General features: G+C 43.6%; 1 protein-coding gene and 2 long non-coding RNA genes across 7 annotated transcripts in view; 2 read left to right on the forward strand and 1 right to left on the reverse strand.

The window, feature by feature from the left end:
• Positions 1-10,459, reverse strand: part of ECHDC2 (enoyl-CoA hydratase domain containing 2) — a 30,398-nt gene extending 19,939 nt beyond the window's left edge. For all 5 annotated transcript variants that reach the window (XM_086388813.1, XM_086388797.1, XM_086388791.1 and 2 more), the window contains exon 1: positions 10,259-10,459. Coding sequence is in view for 3 of the 5 variants with exons in the window: in XM_086388797.1 (XP_086244923.1) it covers positions 10,259-10,391 (133 nt within the window). In the remaining 2 variants the exon portion in view is untranslated. The remainder of the gene's footprint in view (positions 1-10,258) is intronic.
• On the forward strand, positions 269-6,478 carry LOC147375356 (uncharacterized). Its single transcript, XR_015159448.1, has 2 exons — positions 269-490; positions 5,291-6,478. It is a non-coding gene; the product is annotated as an uncharacterized LOC147375356 (long non-coding RNA).
• On the forward strand, positions 9,175-20,986 carry LOC147375357 (uncharacterized). Its single transcript, XR_015159451.1, has 2 exons — positions 9,175-9,278; positions 20,654-20,986. It is a non-coding gene; the product is annotated as an uncharacterized LOC147375357 (long non-coding RNA).
• Positions 20,987-21,663: the final 677 nt, after the last annotated feature.

The following is a 21,663-nucleotide window of genomic DNA, read 5'->3' on the forward strand; positions in this document are numbered from 1 at the left end:
CCCACACTTGTCTGTTTCAACACACTTGTCTGTACAGGATTCTCTTGGCTTCAACTCCCTGTTGAATATTTTTTTTAATCCCCAGTTTCAGGAAGGGCATTTTTCAAACAGGAGTTCTTATCTTCTGTTTTCAGTAAGAAATGCCCTTCTTGCATCTGCTGTTTATTTCAAGCGGCTTTAGCTCAAGATTATCCCTATGCCAATGTAGCATATTTCTTGGCAGGGGGAGGGGGGCACCTTTTAGTGTCTTCCAGAACTGGAGGAGTTCAGAGGAAAGGGAGAGCCCCGTGAGGCGTGACAGGAGTCAGGAGGGCTGCGCTTGCTTGTCTGCCCCTTCTCCTTCCCGCTTCCCGTGTGCTTGGCTCCTGTACACGCAGGACTTCCCCGCACACCCAGCCTGCTCTCCTCTGAGCTCCAAGCCTGAAAATCCTGCTGCTCACTTGACATCTAGACCAACATGTCAAAAAATGATCATTCTTCTGCTCCTTTGGTGAGTGAATGACATATCAACTCGGAGGTCTCTCCTGTTGCCGGGGTCCAGCCCCGGCTGATCCAGGGTATTCGAAGGGGAGATGGCTTATTCAAATGTTAATTAGAGATGTAAAGAGTAATAGAATGAGGATAGCTCAGTAGGAAAATTCAGTGGAGAAAAGAAGCTGAGTAGCTTGGTTTACGCGGAAAATCAATATAACCTGTGACACGAGGTTAGCTCTGACCACGGAGGCCGCAGGCGCCCTCTCGAATAGCGGAAGGTGCCCCACCTTAGACACCTTCTCAAGTGGGTCTTAGAAGCCCAGGCAAATAAATGGTCGCAGAGGATATCCGCGCTCCAGATGGAGACTCAGCTGGAGGACAAGGAGAAAAATGACATGGGGAGACCAAGCATTGGTGAGCAAGGCCCGTAGCTTTATTTTCAACAGGGGCTTATATACCCTAAGTTACACATAGAGGATAATAGGGGATGCAAAGTCAGCAGTTTTTGATCCTTATCAAAAACCGGGGTTTCTTTCCTGCAAATTTATCGTATACAAATGGTTTAGGTGATTTACATCATCTTCTGGCCAGAAGGCCTATTAACATTTTATGGCTCTTGACAAAGACTTATCAACCATAAGACTTATTTTCTCTAAGAGTAATTATTTTAAGGTTTGGTGCCATCTTCCGAAGATAAAATTGCATTCCTATAGGGCGGATGTGTAATGGGTTTACAACAAAGGAAAGAATTTATTACCTTAAGGGTCTAAAGTTACTAACACCAAGGCCACTACTTATTTTTTCTACATAGCAACTATATTAATTAATACACATTCAAGGATACAATTCAGGAGATGTGAAAACTTGGCAACAAACATTGGCTCATCAATGAAATCTTTTACTAGTTTTATTCTGACAGTTTCTAACTCTCTGAGAGGCTCTAAGCTATTTGAATATCTTAAGCTTCCTGTGCCTCTCGAGGCTGGGAGACTGTAAACAATCGTATGCATAGCTGTAGGAATCCGGGTAAACTTGTCAGGCGAGTTAGAGAGCCATCTGAGGGGTTTGGATTTAAACACTCCTAGTTGCCCAGGAACTTTATTAATTGGAGCTGTAAGTTAGCTCTTGGACAGAGAGAGTGAGATGGTGGTGGGGGACAGCCCCCAGTAAAGTCAGAGGTGAGAGCACAAAGCAATAAAGTAGGCAGACTCTGGTTTTTTGGGGGTAGATGCTCGAGAATATCCAGGGGGACTCCTGAGGCTCGATCCCGCCTTTGCGTATGCCGAGCCTCCTTCCTCATGACCTTTGTCACGAGTGGAATGCCTCACCAGCTCCCGGCATCCTGTTGCCTCCATTTTTCTGACACTTGAAGTTTACTCAGTGTCCGAGGCAGACGATTCAACCTCTTGGATCTCAGACCTTGCAGCTCACACCCTGCCCTCCTGCAGCCACTAAGCTGATGGGCTCTTCCTTCTACTGCGTGAATGCCCCAGCTGGCCCACTGTCCTCAGTTTTGCCTCCCCTTCCCCTTCCACATTCATTCCCTCATTTGGGTCAAAGTCATCTTTCTAACCCAAATCTGACCATATTCTTCTTGCTTCTCTTTTCATCAGAATTCAGTCTAAATCCTTATTACCACCCAAAAGATTCCCTACAATCTGGCCTTTGTACATCACTCTGGCCTCATGTGCCAAATCAGGGCCGAGTGTGGGGGACAGAGACCGACTCTGGGCAGAGGCTCAAATACGCTTATGCCTTCTCGCTTGTTTCCCCTCCTGTAAAATGTCCGGATGGATTAGAGGAATGTGTTCACCAATCCCTTGGTCTTCAAAGGCCTCTTATTCTTTTCTCTCAGTGTACCTAGCTTGGTGGAACAAGCAGAATTTATTAAGATGGTGTTCTCAGTGTGAGTTGATCTGAGACACCCAGAAGGGCCAGTGAAAGTTCTGGTGCTCTCAAGGACAAGGCTTTACAGCCACAGTTAGAGAACTGTGGTCTAGGACAGAGAAATGTAACATGCAGTCTATCTGGCTTCGTCAGCCTCCCTGGAAACCTTCATAGAACTCTTTGAGCCCCGCAGGCCTGGAGGTCCCACTGAGGAACTCAGATGTCCCAAAGGTCCTCCTCTCCAGAAAAGAAAATGTCGCAACCTGGGGAAGGGAAACTGGTGGATACAGAGGAACCACATCAGAAGGGTTGAGGAGAACAGTCTAGGTCCAAGGTCACTGTGGCAGATAGACTTTAGAGTGGCCCCAGTGTTCATATCCTGAATAATCCCCTTCCCTTGAATGTGTGGGCAGAACCTGTGAATTGCTTCTAACCAAGAGAACCACAGGTAAGGTCATAAAAGATCACTTCTAAGATTAGGTCCAATTACATGACAAAGATAATGAGATGTCACTTCTGTGATTAGTTTATAATGTATATAAGACCCTGTATTGGACTTCCTGGTGGTCCACTGGTAAAGAATCTGCCTGCCAATGCAGAGGACGTGGGTTCATTTCCTGACCCAGGAAGATTTCACACACTGCAGGGCAATTAAGCTAATTCACCACAACTACTGCCCAGTCCTTAAACCCTTGAGCCACAACTGTTGAAGCCTGAGTGCGCTAGAGCCCAAGCTCTGCAACAAGGAGCCAGCGCCATGAGAAGCCTGCACATGGCGACTAGAGAGTAGCCCCTGCTCGCGGCAACTAGAGAAAGCCTGCGTGCAGGAAGAACCAGAGCAGCCAAAACTAAGTAAAATTTTAAAAGACTGTATTACTAGCACACACTAGTGGGCCCATGGATACGGTCCTGTGGCAGGGTCCACAGGGCAGCCTCCAGGAGCTCAGAGTGGCCCCTGGCCAACAGGAAGAAAACAGGACTTCAGTACTACAACAATACGATATGAATTCTGTCAATAGCCTGAGGAACCTGGAAGCAGATCCATCCCCAGTTAAGCCTATGATGAGAGACCATAGCCCCTGCCAACTCTGGGATTGCAGCCTGCTAAAACCCTGAAGAAGAGAACCCAGCAAAACTGTGCCTGGACTTCTGACCTATGGAAACTATGAGATAATAAGTGTACGCTATTTTAAGCAACAGTCTGTGGTAATATGTTATGTGGCAATAGAAAACAAATATAGTCATTACATCCTGGGATTGACAGGAACTTTCCTCTCTCCTCTTCACTTTCCTGTTCTGTCTTTCCTTTTTCTCTGGCTAACTCTCTCCCATATTTCATCTCTAGCTCCCTCTTGCAGAATGCAAATATGGTGCTCGGCTGAAGTCACAGCTCAGTCACATCCCAGCTCCATAGCCTTGGACAAGTTACTTTATCGTTCTGACCTTCACTTTCCTGATCTATAAATAGAAATACTAAAAAGGTTGTAATGAAGATTAAGAGATAATGTCCATAAGTGTATAACTAGAGTCTGTGGGCACTTTGAGCAGGGAAAATGCACAGAAGCTGGTGAAAGTCTAGGACCCAATATGAGGTGTGAGCTCTAAGCTGGGAGACCTAAGGGGCCAGACAGGGTGTCTTTGGCTTTCATTCATTCACCTGACAATGTTCAGCTGGTACTACCACATGCCAGGTCCCGGAGAAATAGAGGACCCAGCCGTGGTCCCTGACTTCTTAGTTGACACCCTATTCTGGGAACATTGCCCTTGCTGGACCCCAGTAATAATGATGGGTTTGCATTGCACCCTCTCTACTCTTATCAGACTCCCGTGATGGTTTGATTTGCTTAGCAGAAGACCTAGAGTCACATCTGTCTGGTTCTGGATCACACAATGATGTGGGTTGGAGTCGATAGAAACCACTGGAAGGTCGTGTGGGTATGTGTGCTCAGTTGCTCAGTAGTGTCTGACTCTTTGTCATCCCTATGGACTGTAGCCTGCAAGGCTCCTCTGTCCATGGGATTCTCAAGGCAAGAACACTGGAGGGGTGTTGCCATTCCCTTCTCCAGGGGATCTTCCTGACCCAGGGATCAAACCCAAGTCTTCTGTGTCTCCTGCATTGGCAGATTCTTTTACCACTGAGCTGTGTGGGAAGCCTTAATAATCCCTTAGTATACAGAGGGGGAAACTGAGGCTCAGAAAAGAAGAGAATGTGCCAAAGTTACTAGGTGGACCCAGCTAGCAATCCTCACTCTCAGAGTTAACAAGTGATTAGGAAGACAAGTTCAGACAGAAGGAATGTAAAAGGACAAGGGTGGGGGAAGAGGGTGCAATTCCTAAGTGGTTTACAAAGGTAGAGAGGGAGGAGAGGACCCAAGTCAGGGGCATAGTTAGAAGAAAACACGTAAGTGGGATGGCTTAAAATGAACAAACCCATGGTAGGAGATATAAGGTGACATGGTCAGGTTGTGGTGGAGAACCTTGAATATTCAGCTGAGGAGCTGGAGTAAAGCCATAAGAGTGAGGAGTGGTTAACGGGCTAATCTCATTTTCAAAGACAACAGGCGCAATGTGACAATGCTCTGGTGCTGTCACGCCAAGTGGAAGACAGAACTGGTGAGTTGTAGGAGGATGGTGGGATGGTTCTCCTGGGTGTGGGTCTCCTCCTCATGCCTCCTCCACTGCCTCTTCTTGGTTTCCTTATCTCCTTCCCTCTAGGACATTCTATATGCCCTCTGGCAGGGGCAGAAGCTTAATCTCCTGATGCTTATACTTTTGTTCAGTGGCTTAGTCATTTCTGACTCTGTGACCCCATTGAATGCAGCACACCTGTCCTCCATCATCTAGAGTTGCTCAAACTCATGTCCATTGAGTTGATCATGCCATCCAACCATCTTATCCTCTGTCTCCCCTTCTCCTCCATCTTTCCCAGCATCAGGATCTTTTCCAGTGAGTCAGCTCTTCACATCAGGTGGCCGAAGTATTGGAGCTTCAGGTTCAGCATCAGCCCTTCCAATGAATATTCAGGATTCAATGAATATTCAGAATCCTTTAGGATTGACTGGTTGGATCTCCTTGCTGTCCAAGGCACTCTCAAGAGCCTTCTCCAGCACCACAGTTCAAAAGCATCAATTCTTCGGCACTCAGACTTCTTCAAGGGCTTCCTTGGTGGTTCAGGGGCTTCCCTGGTGGTTCAGATGGTAAAGAATTTGCCTGCAATGAGGGAGACCTGGGTTCGGTCCATGGGTTGGGAAGATCCTCTGGAGGAGGGCATGGCAACCTACTCCAATATTCTTGCCTGGAGAATCCCCATGGACAGAGGAGCCCGGCAGACTATACAGTCCATGGGATTGAAAAGAGTCAGATATGACTGAGAGACTCAGCACAGAGCACAGCACAGCTGGTGGTTCAGACAGTAAAGAATCTACCTGCAATGAAGGAGGCTTGGGATCCATCCTTGGGCCAGGAAGATCCAATGACGAAGGAAATGGCAACCCACTCCAGTTATCTTGCCTGGAGAACTCCATGGACAGAGGAGCCTGGAGGGCTACAGACCTTGGAGTCACAAAGAGTCAGACATGATGGAGTGACCAACACATTGCAGCCTTCTTTATGGTCCAATTCTCATATCCATATGTGACTACTGGAAAAACCATAGCTTTGATTATGCGACCTTTCTCAGCAAAGTGATGTCTCTGCTTTTTAATATACTGTCTAGGTTGGTCATAGCTTTTCTTCCAAGGAGCAAGCATCTTTTAATTTCATGGTTGCAGTCACCATCTGAGGTGATTTTGGAGCCCAAGAAAATAAAGTCTGGCACTCTTTCCATTGTTTGCTCATCTATTTCCCATGAAGTGATGGGATCCCATGAAGAGATGCCATGATCTCAGTTTTTTGAATGTTGAGTGTTAAACCAGCTTTTTCACCCTCCTCTTTCACTTTCATCAAGAGGCTCTTTAGTTCCTTTTCACTTTCTGCCATAAGAGTGGTATGTATCATCTACATATCCGAGGTTATTGATACTGCTCCCAGCAATCTTGATTCCAGCTTGTGCTTCATCCAGCCTGGCATTTCACATCTGTACTCTGTATATAAGTTAAATAAACAAGGTGACAATATACAGCCTTGATATACTCCTTTCCCAATTTGGAACTAGTCCAGCTCCATGTCCAGTTCTAACTGTTGCTTCTTGACCTGCATATAGATTTTTCAGGAGGCAGGTCAGATGGTCTGGTATTCCCACCTCTTTAAGAATTTTCCACAGTTTGTTGTGATCCACACAGTCAAAGGCTTTGGCATAGTCAATAAAGCAGAAGTAGATGTTTTTCTGGAACTCTCTTGCTTTTTCGATGATCCAGTGGATATTGGCAATTTGATCTCTGGTTCCTCTCCCTTTTCTAAATCCAGCTTGAATATCTGGAAGTTCTTGGTTTACATACTGTTGAAGTCTCGCTTGGAGAATTTTGAGCATTACTTTGCTAGCATGTGAAATGAGTGCAATTGTGTGGTAGTTTGAACATTCTTTGGTATTGCCCTTCTTTGGGATTGGAGTGAAAGCTGTCCCTTTCCAGTCCTGTGGCCACTGCTGAGTTTGCCAAATTTGCTGGCATCTTAATGCAGCACTTTAACAACATCATCCTTTAGGATTTGAAATAGCTCAGCTGGAATTCCATCACCTCCACTAGCTTTGTTCGTAGTAATGCTTCCTAAGGCCCACTTGACTTCACGTTCCAGGATATCTGGCTCTAGGTGAGTGATCATTATCTGGGTCATTAAGACCTTGTACAGTTCTTCTGTGTATTCTTGCCACCTCTCCTTAATATCTTCTACTTCGGTTAGGTCCTTACCATTTCTGCCCTTTATTGTGCCCATCTTTGCATGAAATGTTCCTTTGGTATCTCTGATTTTCTTGAAGAGATCTCTAGTTTTTCCTATTCTATTGTTTTCCTCTATTTCTTTGCATTGTTAACTTAAGGCTTTCTTATCTCTCCTTGCTATTCTCTGGAACTCTGTATCCAGATGGGTATATCTTTCCTTTTCTCCTTTGCCTTTTGCTTCTCTTCTTTTCGCAGCTTCTTGTAAGGCCTCCTCAGACAACCATTTTACCTTTTTTGTATTTCTTTTTCTTGGGGATGGTTTTGATCACCACCTCCTGTACTGTGTTACAAACCTCCATCCCTAGTTCTCCAGGCACTCTGCCTATCAGATCTAATCCCTTGAATCTATTTCTCACTTCCACTGTATAATCATAAGGGATTTGACTTAGGTTATACCTGAATGGCCTAGTGGTATTCCCTACTTTCTTCAATTTAATTTTGAATTTTGCAATAAGGAGTTCATGATCTGATTCAAGGTCAGCTCCTGTCTTTTTTTTTTGCTGACTGTATAGAGCTTCTTCATCTTTGGTTGCAAACAATCTAATCAGTCTAATTTCTATATTGGCCATCTGGTGATGTCCATGTGAAGAGTCAGCTCTTGTGTTGTTGGAATAGGGTGTTTGCTATGACCAGTGCATTCTTTTGGCAAAACTCTGTTAGCCTTTGCACTGCGTCATTTTGTACTCCAAGGTCAAACCTGCCTGTTACTCCAGGTATCTCTTGACTTCCTACTTCAGTCCCCTATGAGGAAAAGGACATCTTTTTTGGTGTTAGTTCTAGAAGGTCATGTAGGTCTTCATAGAACTGTTCAGCTTCTTTGGCATTAGTGGTTGGGTCACAGACTTGGATTACTGTGGTACTTGTTATTTCTGGATAAAAAATTCTCCTATCTACAAGTGAGCCATGATAATTTTTCAACTAATGTACAAGTCTGTGTTCTTAGTCTCTGAATTACTAGAAGAATAGTGATGTCCATTAATAGTTGAGAACACAGGTTTTAAAATCAGACCGGGTTCATGTTGCTTAAACTCTCTGTTCCTCAGTTTATTGATCTGTAAAGTTGGGAGAATAGTTATAGCTATTTCAAGGCAAACACTGTTGCCCGTTTGGCAGTGAACAAAGCATGAGAGCATCTGGGGTATTCTCTAACCCTAGCCATCCCACATGGCCAGAGAATTCTCACCAAGTGAGGCAGTTGGAGGCCAGAAGCCTCTTCATGTCCATCAAAAGTGGGGGACGTACATAGGGAACAGTATGCAATATCACGGAGCAAGGAACAATTCTTCAACAGCTCTTCAACTTAGCATCAAGCAAGAAAAAAGAAGAAATATGAGATGCCTAGAACAATACAATCTGTGTCAACTAAAATTTGGACACAGTGCTACTTTAAATGCGGGGAAGGTTAGAGGGGTTGGACCGGGGGAGAAAGTAAAGACAAGAAGAACTTGCCCAGCTGGTGACACAACAGCAGACAGGGGAATGCCACTGAATGCAAAGTCCAATCACTGCCCTTCACCCGCCTTCACAAATAACACTGCCCCCAAACAGAAACAAAACAAAATATAACACAACCAAGAAAACCCAACACAAGGCTCAATCAAGGTGTTCTTGCCAGTGAGTGCTGTGAACTTTCCCTTGAGTCAGCAGGACTCCACATTCCAGCAGCAGCTGCAGGGCAATTGCACAGGAGGGCGCCAAGCACTCCTCCTGGCCTCTCCTCTCTCTCCTCCCCTCCTTTCTCCCACCCCTCCCCCCTCCTCAGCTCCTCCTTTCCAGGAGGCGGGACACCCTAAGCCAAATGGAATTGGCTCGGCTGCCCCAGCCCACTGGAACTTCGCCAGGAAGCTCAGCCTGGGAGGAAAATCAGGCATTTTAAAGCTGTAGTCGGGGGTGGGGATGGGGGTGGGGGTGGGGCTTGCTGGCACTTAGTTCTACCCTTGAACGAGTCCCTTCTCTTTCCTCACAGCCCCAGGCCACTAAATCTGGGGCTGAGGGGACCGATATTGATGCAGAATCCCTTCACAATTACGGTGGGGGCGGCAGGTAAGGTGGTCACCTACCAAAGGATTTAGGCCAGGGGAGCCTCTACTGGGATGCAGGAACTTTGGGGTCCAATCCTCAAACACACTGAGCAACCTGCCTCCCCCTTACTGGTTTTGGGGTAGGAGATAGATGGGCCCCCAGGCCAGACAGCTAGTGTTTGTCAGTGGAGTAAAACTGAAGTTTCTCACCCAGACCCGCCAAGGACAAAGCTAGTGTCAGTAAATGAGCTCTGCTGGAATAAAGAGGTAAGATGATCACCCCTGAGGTCAAGAAAAATGTCCTTGTCTACACATGTGCAGGAAGGCTTTTTAGGGGTGAAAAAGGGCGGGGTTGCCACCCCTTAGTAAGTGTGGACACACCCCCATAGGTCTCTGCAGTGGAATCCATCTTAGCAAAAAGTTGCCCAGGCATGTTGGGGAGGTCCTAGGGCCAGTCGGGTGTGAAGAAACCAGATAATTTGCCATATATAAACACCCAAAGGCTGTCCTTTATAAGTGATTTAACTCACCTCTTTACTGGCCTCCTCCTCGTTAGAGAGGCCCCAGATACCCTTTCTCTCTGGATGTGTATTTCTGTCTAGCTTTTCTGACTTAAATATAACTGCTTCTCTGTGTGCTCTCCCATATGTTGTGCTGTGTCTGTAATAGTAAGCTTTGTACCTGTTTTTACAGTCTTTGCCTCCTTGAAACATTCTTGTTTTCAAATGCCTGCTTGCCTTCTAGCCTCTCCCTGCTGGTGGTCTAGGAGATAGGATTCCTGGTTTTCATCCAGGCTACCCAGGTTCAATTTCTGGGTAGGGAACTAAATTCTCTCTCAGGACCACTCACTGCTTTCTCTCTCTGAGATCAGTTTCAGTCTGCCTCCCTGTAGTGGGAGTACTGGCCATGGGTCCGTACTGGCCAACAGCACCAGGCATGCCAGGCCTGCCTCTCAGCCAGCCAGAGCTCACCCCAGCCGCTTTCCGGGCTCTCGGCACTTACCCTGGTTTGGACCCGCCAGAGCGCACACCTGGATCTCCCGGCCTGCAGCCCCGGGGTTGGAGGAGCAGCCGCGGGTCTCAAGCGGCTTCCAGGAGCGCGGAAAGCGCAGGGTGCTGGTCAGGACGCGCAGCATGGGGGCCCACTTTGGGAACGGGCCACTCGGCCCTCCACCACCGCCTCCCGCTGAAAGCTCGCTGCTCTGCTCCAGGCCTTTACAAACTGCTCCTCCTACGGGCCGAGAGCCCTGCGCGGCTCCCTGAGCCTGTAGGAAACCGGAAGACATGGGTAAGGAGAAAGCCCGGCTCTGTTGTGTACTTTAGGACAAGGCTGCCAATCTAAGTCCCCAAATTTTAATCTGTAAAGCGCGGGTAATAAAAGTGACAAGTGCCAAAGATAAAGCCGAAAGCTAAAGTAGTAGAACAGATTTTAATCAGTAATACACTGTTGCAAAAGAGAAATGAACTTTTATGAACAGCATGAACTCTTAACATAGTTTCTAACAGCTCATGGACACATCCCTAGGATGACTCTAGCCCCTTTTAAAGTGCCGGCCTGAGAAAACTCAAGACTGCCAAAAGAAATTACTGTTTGTTCCAGCCAGCATCTGAAGGTAGGGTTCCTCTCTCCCAGTCTCTGTGGGAGCCTAAGCTTGCAGAAGGGACAGCAAACCTAGAATAGTTCCATGTGGACTAACCCCGCTCTGCGTATTTTGAAAGTTTTCACTTCCCTGACTGTCCACAGTCCTGGCTCAACCACATCCTTATTCCTTCATTTTCCTTGTAAAATCTCTTCTCACTACTTTAGGGGAGGCTGAAGCCTAGTAGCCAAATAAGATGGTAATAAGCCAGATAAGATGGTAGGTGTTGCAAGAGGGCATCAGAGGGCAGACACACTGAAACCATACTCACAGAAAACTAGTCAATCTAATCACACTAGGACCACAGTCTAACTCAATGAAACTAAGCCATGCCTGTGGGGCCACCCAAGACGGGCCGGTCATGGTGGAGAGATCTGACAGAATGTGGTCCACTGGAGAAGGGAATGGCAAACTACTTCAGTATTTTTGCCTTGAGAACCCCATGAACAGTATGAAAAGGCAAAATGATAGGATACTGAAAGAGGAACTCCCCAGGTCAGTAGGGGCCCAATATGCTACTGGAGATCAGTGGAGAAATAACTCCAGAAAGAATGAAAGGATGGAGCCAAAGCAGAAACAATACCCAGCTGTAGATGTGACTGGTGATAGAGGAAGGTCCGATGCTGTAAAGAGCAATATTGCATAGGAACCTGGAATGTCAGGTCCATGAATCAAGGCAAATTGGAAGTGGTCAAACAAGAGATGGCAAGAGTGAATGTCGACATTCTAGGAATCAGCGAACTAAAATGGACTGGAATGGGTGAATTTAACTCAGATGACCATTATATCTACTACTGCGGGCAGGAATCCCTCAGAAGAAATGGAGTAGCCATCATGGTCAACAAAAGAGTCCAAAATGCAGTACTTGGATGCAATCTCAAAAACGACAGAATGATCTCTGTCCATTTCCAAGGCAAACCATTCAATATTACAGTAATCTAAGTCTATGCCCCAACCAGTAATGCTGAAGAAGCTGAAGCTGAACAGTTCTATGAAGACCTACAAGGCCTTTTAGAACTAACACCCAAAAAAGATGTCCTTTTCATTATAGGGGACTGGAATGCAAAAGTAGGAAGTCAAGAAACACCTGGAGTAACAGGCAAATTTGGCCTTGGAATACGGAATGAAGCAGGGCAAAGACTAATAGAGTTTTGCCAAGAAAATGCACTGGTCATAGCAAACACCCTCTTCCAACAACATAAGAGAAGACTCTACACATGGACATCACCAGATGGTCAACACTGAAATCAGATTGATTATATTCTTTGCAGCCAAAGATGGAGAAGCTCTACACAGTCAACAAAAACAAGACCAGGAGCTGACTGTGGCTCAGATCATGAACTCCTTATTGCCAAATTCAGACTGAAATTGAAGAAAGTAGGGAAAACCACTAGACTATTCAGGTATGACCTAAATCAAATCCCTTATGATTATACAGTGGAAGTGAGAAATAGATTTCAGGGCCTAGATCTGATAGAGTGCCTGATGAACTATGGACGGAGGTTCGTGACATTGTACAGGAGACAGGGATCAAGACCATCCCCAAGAAAAAGAAATGCAAAGAAGCAAAATGGCTGTCTGAGGAGGCCTTACAAATAGCTGTGAAAAGAAGAGAAGTGAAAAGCAAAGGAGAAAAGGAAAGATATAGACATCTGAATGTAGAGTTCCAAAGAATAGCAAGAAGAGATAAGAAAGCCTTCTTCAGCGATGAATGCAAAGAAATAGAGGAAAACAACAGAATGGGAAAGACTAGAGATCTCTTCAAGAAAATTAGAGATACCAAGGGAACATTTCATGCAAAGATGGGCTCGATAAAGGACAGAAATGATATGGACCTAACAGAAGCAGAAGATATTAAGAAGAGGTGGCAAGAATACACAGAAGAACTGTACAAAAAAGATCTTCACGACCCAGATAATCATGATGGTGTGATCACTCACCTAGAGCCAGACATCCTGGAATGTGAAGTCAAGTGGGCCTTAGAAAGCATCACTACGAACAAAGCTAGTGGAGGTGATGGAATTCCAGTTGAGCTATTTCAAATCCTGAAAGATGATGCTGTGAAAGTGCTGCACTCCATATGCCAGCAAATTTGGAAAACCCAGCAGTGGCCACAGGACTGGAAAAGGTCAGTTTTCATTCCAATCCCAAAGAAAGGCACTGCCAAAGAATGCTCAAACTACTGCACAATTGCACTTATCTCACATGCTAGTAAAGTAATGCTCAAAATTCTCCAAGCCAGGCTTCAGCCATATGTGAACCATGAACTTCCTGATGTTCAAGCTGGTTTTAGAAAAGGCAGAGGAACCAGAGATCAAATAGCCAACATCGGCTGGATCATGGAAAAAGCAAGAGAGTTCCAGAAAAACATCTATTTCTGCTTTATTGACTATGCCAAAGCCTTTGACTGTGTGGATCACAATAAGCTGTGGAAAATTCTGAAAGAGATGGGAATATCAGACCACCTGACCTGCCTCTTGAGAAATATGTATGCAGATCAGGAAGCAACAGTTAGAACTGGACATGGAACAACAGACTGGTTCCAAATAGGAAAAGGAGTACATCAAGGCTGTATATTGTCACCCAGCTTATTTAACTTATATGCAGAGTACATCATGAGAAACGCTGGACTGGAAGAAACACAAGCTGGAATCAAGATTGCCGGGAGAAATATCAATAACCTCAGATATGCAGATGACACCACCCTAATGGCAGAAAGTGAAGAGGAACTAAAAAGCCTCTTGATGAAAGTGAAAGTGGAGAGTGAAAAAGTTGGCTTAAAGCCCAACATTCAGAAAACAAAGATCATGGCATCTGGTCCCATCACTTCATGGGAAATAGATGGGGAAACAGTGGAAACAGTGTCAGACTTTATTTTTTTGGGCTCCAAAATCACTGCAGATGGTGATTGCAGCCATGAAATTAAAAGACACTTACTCCTTGGAAGGAAAGTTATGACGAACCTAGATAGTATATAGAAAAGCAGAGACATTACTTTGCCAACAAAGGTCTGTCTAGTCAAGGCTATGGTTTTCCCAGTGGTCATGTATGGATGTGAGAGTTGGACTGTGAAGAAAGCTGAGTGCCAAAGAATTGATGCTTTTGAACTGTGGTGTTGGAGAAGACTCTTGAGAGTCCCTTGGACTGCAAGGAGATCCAACCAGTCCATTCTAAAGGAGATCAGCCCTGGGATTTCTTTGGAAGGACTGATGCTAAAGCTGAAACTCCAGCACTTTGGCCATGTACTCATGCGAAGAGTTGACTCATTGGAAAAGACTCTGATGCTGGGAGGGATTGGGGGCAGGAGGAGAAGGGGACGACAGAGGATGAGATGGCTGGATGGCATCACTGACTCCATGGATGTGAGTCTGAGTGAACTCCAGGAATTGGTTTTGGACAGGGAGGCCTGGCGTGCTGCGATTCATGGGATTGCAAAGAGTCAGACACGACTGAGCAACTGAGCTGAACTGAAGCCTAGTAGAGAAGAGGGCTCAGAGGACCCTGACTAGAGTCTGGTGATAGAATCTTTTTTTTTTAATTGGGTGCTAATTACTTTACAATATTGTATTGGTTTTTGCCATACACTCACATGAATCAGCCATGGCTGTACATGTGTTCCCCATCCTGAACCCACCTCCCTCCTCCTTCCCCATCCCATCCCTCAGGGTCATCCCAGTGCACCAGCCCTGAGCACCCTGTCTCATGCATCGGACCTGGACTGGCGAGCTATTTCCATATGGTAATATACATGTTTCAATGCTATTCTCTCAAATCATCCCACCCTCGCCTTCTCCCACAGAGTCCAAAAGTCTGTTCTTTATATCTGTGTCTCTTTTGCTGTCTCGCATATAGGCTCATATATGTGTGTTAATGTACTGTATTGATGTTTTTCTTTCTGACTTACTTCTCTTTGTATTATAGGCTCCAGTTTCATCCACCTCATTAGAACTGATTCAAGTGCATTCTTTTTAATAGCTGAGTAATATTCCATTGTGTATATGTACCACAGCTTTCTTATCCATTTGTCAGTCCATTTGCCTGTGGACTGGATAATTATCTTATCCATTTGCCAGTGGACATCTAGGTTGCTTCCATGTCCTGGCTGTTGTAAACAGTGCTGTGATGAACATTGGGGTACACGTGTCTCTTTCAATTCTGGTTTCCTCAGTTTGTATGCCCAGCAGTGGAATTGCTGGGGTGTATGGCAGTTCTAGTTCCAGTTTTTTAAGGAATCTCCTCACTGTTCTCCATAATGGCTGTCTTAGTGTGCATTCCCACCAACAGTGTAAGAGGGTTCCTTTTTCTCTGCACCCTCTCCAGCATTTATTGTTTGTGGACTTTTTGATAGCAGCCATTCTGACCAGCGAGAGATGGTACCTCATTGTGGTTTTGATCTGCATTTCTCTGATAATGAGTGATCTTCAGCATCTTTTCATGTGTTTGTTAGCAGTTAAACTGTATTATTCATTGATTTGTTATTTCTTTATAGGTTGCATAACCATAACCACTCCCTCATTCTAGAATATTTTCATCACTCTAACAGGAAACACTATCCATTTGGCAGACATTTTCCATTTCCCCCTTCATCTGGGCCCTGGCATCCACTCCTCTATTTTCTGTCTTTAGAGAATTACCTAGTCTGCGACATATTCATTCACATGAACAGAATAATGCAATATGCAGCCTTTTGTGCCTGGCTTCTTTTAATTAACATGATCATTTCAGGGTTATGGCATGTTATAGCATGTATCAGAACTCCATTCATTTGATGGCTGAATAATATTGCATTGCATGTTTTATTTATTTGATCACCAGTTGATGAACATTTGGGTCATTTCAACACTTTTTTCTTGTTTCAATTTGTTCCTCATTAAACTTTCTTTATTTTTAATTAAATAACTTTAAATATTACAATTTAATGGCTTTTTTGGGCCCATTTTTTGATTGGGTCACTTATTTTTCTGGAATTGAGCTACAGGAGTTGCTTGTATATTTTTGAGATTAATTCTTTGTCAATTGCTTCATTTGCTATTATTTTCTCCCATTCTGAGGGCTGTCTTTTCACCTTGCTTATAGTTTCTTTCATTGTGCAAAAGCTTTCAAGTTTAATTAGGTCCGATTTGTTTATTTTTGCTTTTATTTCCATTACTCTGGGAGGTGGTTTCTAGAGGATCTTGCTATGATTTACATCAGAGAGTGTTTTGCCTATGTTTTCCTATAGGAGTTTTATAGTTTCTGGTCTTACATTTAGATCTTTAATCCATTTTGAGTTTATTTTTGTGTATGGTGTTAGAAAGTGTTCTAGTTTCATTCTTTTACAAATGGTTGACCAGTTTTCCCAGCACCACTTGTTAAAGACATTGTCTTTTCTCCATTGTATATTCTTGCCTCCCTTATCAAAGATAAGGTGTCCAAAGGTGCGTGGATTTATCTCTGGGCTTTCTATTTTGTTCCATTGATCTATATTTCTGTTCTTGTGCCAGTACCATACTGTCTTGATTACTGTAGCTTTGTAGTATAGCCTGAAGTCAGGCAGGTTAATTCCTCCAGTTCCATTCTTCTTTCTCAAGATTGCTTTGGCTATTCGAGGTTTTTTGTATTTCCATACAAATTGTGAAATTATTTGTTCTAGTTCTCTGAAAAATACCATTGGTAGCTTGATAGGGATTGCATTGAATCTATAGAGTGCTTTGGGTAGTATACTCATTTTCACTATATTGATTCTTCCAATCCATGAACATGGTATATTTCTCCATCTATTTGTGTCATCTTTGATTTCTTTCATCAGTATTTTATAGTTTTATATATATAGGTCTTTTGTTTCTTTAGGTAGATTTATTCCTAAGTATTTTATTCTTTTTGTTGCAATGGTGAATGGAATTGTTTCCTTAATTTCTCTTTCTGTTTTCTCATTGTTAATGTATAGGGATGCAAGGGATTTCTGTGTGTTAATTTTATATCCTACAACTTTACTATATTCACTGATTAGCTCTAGTAATTTTCTGGTGGAGTCTTTAGGGTTTTCTATGTAGAGGATCATGTCATCTGCAAACAGTTTTTCTTCTTCTTTTCCAGTCTGGCTTCCTTTTATTTCTTTTTCTTCTCTGATTGCTATGGCTAAAATTTCCAAAACTATGTCAAATAGTATTAGGGAGTGTGCATCCTTGTCTTGTTCCTGACTTTAGGGGAAATGCTTTCAATTTTCACCATCGAGGATAATGTTTGCTGTGGGTTTGTTATATATGGCTTTTATTATGTTGAGGTATGTTCCTTCTATGCCTGCTTTCTGGAGGGTTTTTATCATAAATGGATGTTAGGGCAGTAATCCCATTCCTTTAAAAAAATGTATTTATAAAAAAAAAATGTATTTATTTGGCTTGTCAGGTCTTAGTTGCAGCACACAGGATCTTTAGTTGTGGCATGTTGGATCTAGCTCCCCAACCAGAGATCAAGCCAGGGCCCCCTGCATTGGAAGCTCAGATTCTAAGCCACTAGACCACTAGGGAATACCTTCAAAAAAAAATTTTTTTTTTTAATTTATATACTAGTCCCCTCTTGAGGGCTCCATCTGCATGATTACCAAAGACCCAAGTTCTTAAGGAATGTATAATATGGAGAAGGAAAGGGTAAATCATTTAAATATGATGTGTTAGGATGTTTGGTTAAGTGTAGTAGATTGGAAATATGAATTTATCTCTATTGGTGCTTTCCAAATCTCACAAAAATGACAGTAAAGACATTAAAGCATTAACCCATCAGGGTGAAGTGACTAGGAGAGGAAACAGAATGATGTCAGAAAAACACTGGATGATTAAAAGCTGGTGGAAGTGTGGTTATTGACTCAAAACAGAGAAATGCAGAGCCCAAGTTCCTGAAGAAGGGTTATACTGGCTGAGTCTTCCTGCAGTACTCGAGAAGGCTTAGGACCTACATGTACTAGATGTCAAGTAAGGTGGGATGAGAGGAGGGAAGAAAAACACTTCCATGGTATAATTGGATTCCAAGATCCTTTTTACCACTAGGTGACTATCAGTTCCTTGTCAAAGTATAGGAGGCTTGTTCCCTGGAGAAATTGAACTGATGCTTCTCTAGCATCATCTGACCTTTAGGTTTAGTGGAAGACAGGAAGGAGGCCCAAGTTGAAAAAAAGGATTTAAATGGAATTCTTTATATTATTTAATTATAGTAATTGGCAACCCTGTTCCTAGAGCACTGGTGATCAGATACATACCAACTTCCTGGCAGAGGTTTGGGAAATTATGTGAAATGGCTCCAGAGAAAAGCCAGAACACCACCCTACTCAAAGGGCAAGATTTTAATGGACTTGAGTATAGCAAGAGTATGAAAAGTTCATTGATATTCTTTTAAATTCAACATTGCTTTTAGCTTGTCAGAAACTCCCACTTGTCATGTTTTAGTCTAGTATTAAAAAAGAATATCCACAATTATCTTAAGAGGCTATTAAAGTGTTTCTTCCTTTTCTAACCACAAATCTATGTGAGTTCAGATTTGCTTCATAGAATTCAACCTAAAAAATAATGCCAAAAGTTGAATGAAGAATCAGCTGTGTCAGATGTAAGAATTCACCTGCCTCTTATGAAAGCAGATGTTAAAGAGAATTGCAGATTTGCAAAACAGTTGCACCTGATCAGTTTTTCTTGCGAGATATAGGGAGATATAGGGTGAGTCTGCAAGATTCTGGATCCAGCTGTCCATATGTGGGACAGAGAACAGAGGAACAAGTTGAACTGCATGAATATGCAATCTACAAAGTCCAGACTGTGGGAAACCACAGTCCCAACAGTCTAGGTCTTTAACAGATGTGTTGAGAGGGAAAAAATGTAGTGGAGAGGAACCTTAAATTAAAAAATAATTTTAAAAGCCCAGAATTTTTTTTTAAAGGCAAGGCCGAAATATAGTGTCCATAGACACTTTGGTGATAAAACTATGAGTCACTACAAGGAAGTAATTATTATAAGAATCAGGATAATAATTACCCTTATTCTGAGGTGGGGTTGAGATAAGGGACAGTGTGTTTAGAGGAGTTTGTGGAGTAGCAGGGAAAGTTCAGTTTTTTAGTTTGCATGGTTGTTACCAAAAAATAAAGGTAGAAACTAGGTAAAATGTTAGGGCAGATTTTAATCAATAGTTCAGTCCAGTTGCTCAGTTGTGTCTGACTCTTTGTGACACCATGGACTGCAGCACGCCAGGCTTCACTGTCCATCACCACTCCCAGAGCTTACTAAAACTCTTGTCCATTGAGTCAGTGATGCCATCCAACTATCTCATTCTCCGTCATCCCCTTCTCTTCCCACCTTCAATCTTTCCCAGCATCAGAGTCTTTTCTAGTGAGTCAGTTCTTCACATCAGGTGGCCAAAGTATTGGAGTTTAAACTTCAACATCAGTCCTTCCAGTGAATATTCAGGACTGATATCCTTTAGGATTGACCGGTGGATGTCCTTGCAGTCCAAGGGACTTTCAAGAGTCTTCTCCAGCACTACAGTTCAAAAGCATCAATTCTTTGGCTCTCAGCTTTCTTTATAGTCCAACTCTCACATCCATACATGACTACTGGAAAAACCATAGCTTTGATTATAAGGATCTTTGTCGGCAAAGTAATGTCTCTGCTTTTTAATATGCTGTATAGGTTGATTGGAGCTTTTCTTCCAAGAAGCAAGTATCTTTTAATTTTATGGCTGTGGTCATCATCTGGAGTGATTTTGGAGCCCCCCAAAATAAAGTCTCTCACTGTTTCCATTGTTTCTCCATCTATTTGCCATGAAGTGATGGGGCTGGATGCCATGATCTTCGTTTTCTGAATGTTGAGTTTTAAGCCAACTTTTTCACTCTCCTCTTTCATCAAGAGGCTTTTTAGTTCTTCTTTGCTTTCTGTCATAGGGTGGTGTCATCTGCATATCTGAGGTTATTGATATTTCTCCTGGTTGTGGCTATTAATCAATAGTAGGCTGTTGCAAAAGTCCAGTGTGAAGTAACTTTGTACACATGTGACTCAGTGTATTAAGGGGGTTATAAGGGAATAGGGAGGATGGTGAGTAGGGACTCAGTACAGTAGTCCCTTGGTGTCCCTGAGGTATTGGTTCCAGAATTTCTTTTGGATATCAAAGTCCATGGATGCTCAATCCCCTTAGTTATCACACTGTATCTGGGGGGTGCAGAACCCACAGATGCCAAGCACCAGCCATAAGGTCAGGAAAGTGAAAATTTACATAAACTGGAAAGAGAGGAGTTTAGTGAAAACCATCTGGATTTGCTCAGTGGCTCTTATCCAAGCTTAGGGTCCTGCCCTCCCACAGAGACTAAGAAATCAGCCTTATATTCAGGTGTTGGCTGGAGGAAGCAGTGAATTCTTTTGACAGCCTGGAGTTTTCTAAGTCAGGCACTTTAAGCGGAGCCTCACTATCCTAGGGACCTGGCCTTGAGCAAGTTAGAACTCAAAAAATTATCTTAATGCCTCAGTCTCTTAGGTCAAGATTTAGATCTAGTAGAGAAGAGGAATCAGAGAAGCTTGAATAGAATTTGGTGAAGGAGAGAATCTTTGTCAATGGTTACAAGAGTATTTGCCTTAAACTTTCAAAATGAGGCAGTTAACTCCAGGAAAAACAAAGCAAAACAAAATTGTTCAATGAAGCACATGTAATCATAATATACAACCTGGCCCTGTAATAGGCAACATTATCTTAATAAGGTAAGCACTACATACTGATTTAATTTAAAACTTGTGTTTCCACTGTATAAGGATGCTGCTGCTGCTGCTGCTAAGTCGCTTCAGTCGTGTCCGACTCTGTGCGACCCCATAGATGGCAGCCCATCAGGCTCCCCCGTCCCTGGGATTCTCCAAGCAAGAACACTGGAGTGGGTTGCCATTTCCTTCTTCAATGCGTGAAAATGAAAAGTGGAAGTGAAGTCGTTCAGTCTTGTCCGACTCTTCGCAACCCCATGGACTGCAGCCTACCAGGCTCCTCCATCCATGGGATTTTCCAGGCAAGAGTACTGGAGTGGGGTGCCAGCGCCTTCTCCGGTATAAGGAGGATGGGAACTGTAAATATATAAGTGAGGTGGTCTAAGAGACATAATTCTCATCGTCCCATATTGGAAACTATGATATAATTTCTTAAATTGATAAGTCAAGAAATAATAGTATCAGAATACTTAGAAATGTGACATTTTAAAAGAACTATCTATAAGAATTGAAAATGGATATTTTGGGAGCATGTAAGACTAGTGCTCAGTCAGTTCAGTTCAGTCACTCTCACATCCGAATCTTTGCAACCAGTGAGTGGAAGGTAACAGGTTGCTGTTTTTATTATAGGCTTTAGGGTAGGTTTTTATTTTATTTTTTGCATTTCTTTGCTCTGGAATTTCCTTTTCTGTCAATTACCTAGCTCCTGCTGCTGCTGCTAAGTCGCTTCAGTCGTGTCCAACTCTGCACGACCCCAGAGACGGCAGCCCACCAGGCTCCCCCGTCCCTGGGATTCCCCAGGCAAGAGCACTGGAGTGGGCTGCCATTTCCTTTTCCAATGCGTGAAAGTGAAAAGTGAAAGTGAAGTCACTCAGTCGTGTCCGACTCTTAGCGATCCCATGGACTGCAGCCTACGAGGCTCCTCCATCCATGGGATTTGCCAGGCAAGAGTACTGGAGTGGGTTGCCAACCTAGCTCCTACTTATCCTTAAATACCCTATTTAAATATCAGTTTCTCTGGGAAGCCGTTCTAGTCCCCTGAGGCTGGGTAGTTGTCTCTCCCAGAT

This window comes from Bos grunniens, chromosome 3 (assembly GCF_055505025.1).
Source record: "Bos grunniens cultivar Pamir isolate PY7600 chromosome 3, Bosgru_T2T1.0, whole genome shotgun sequence".
Lineage (NCBI taxonomy): Eukaryota > Metazoa > Chordata > Mammalia > Artiodactyla > Bovidae > Bos > Bos grunniens.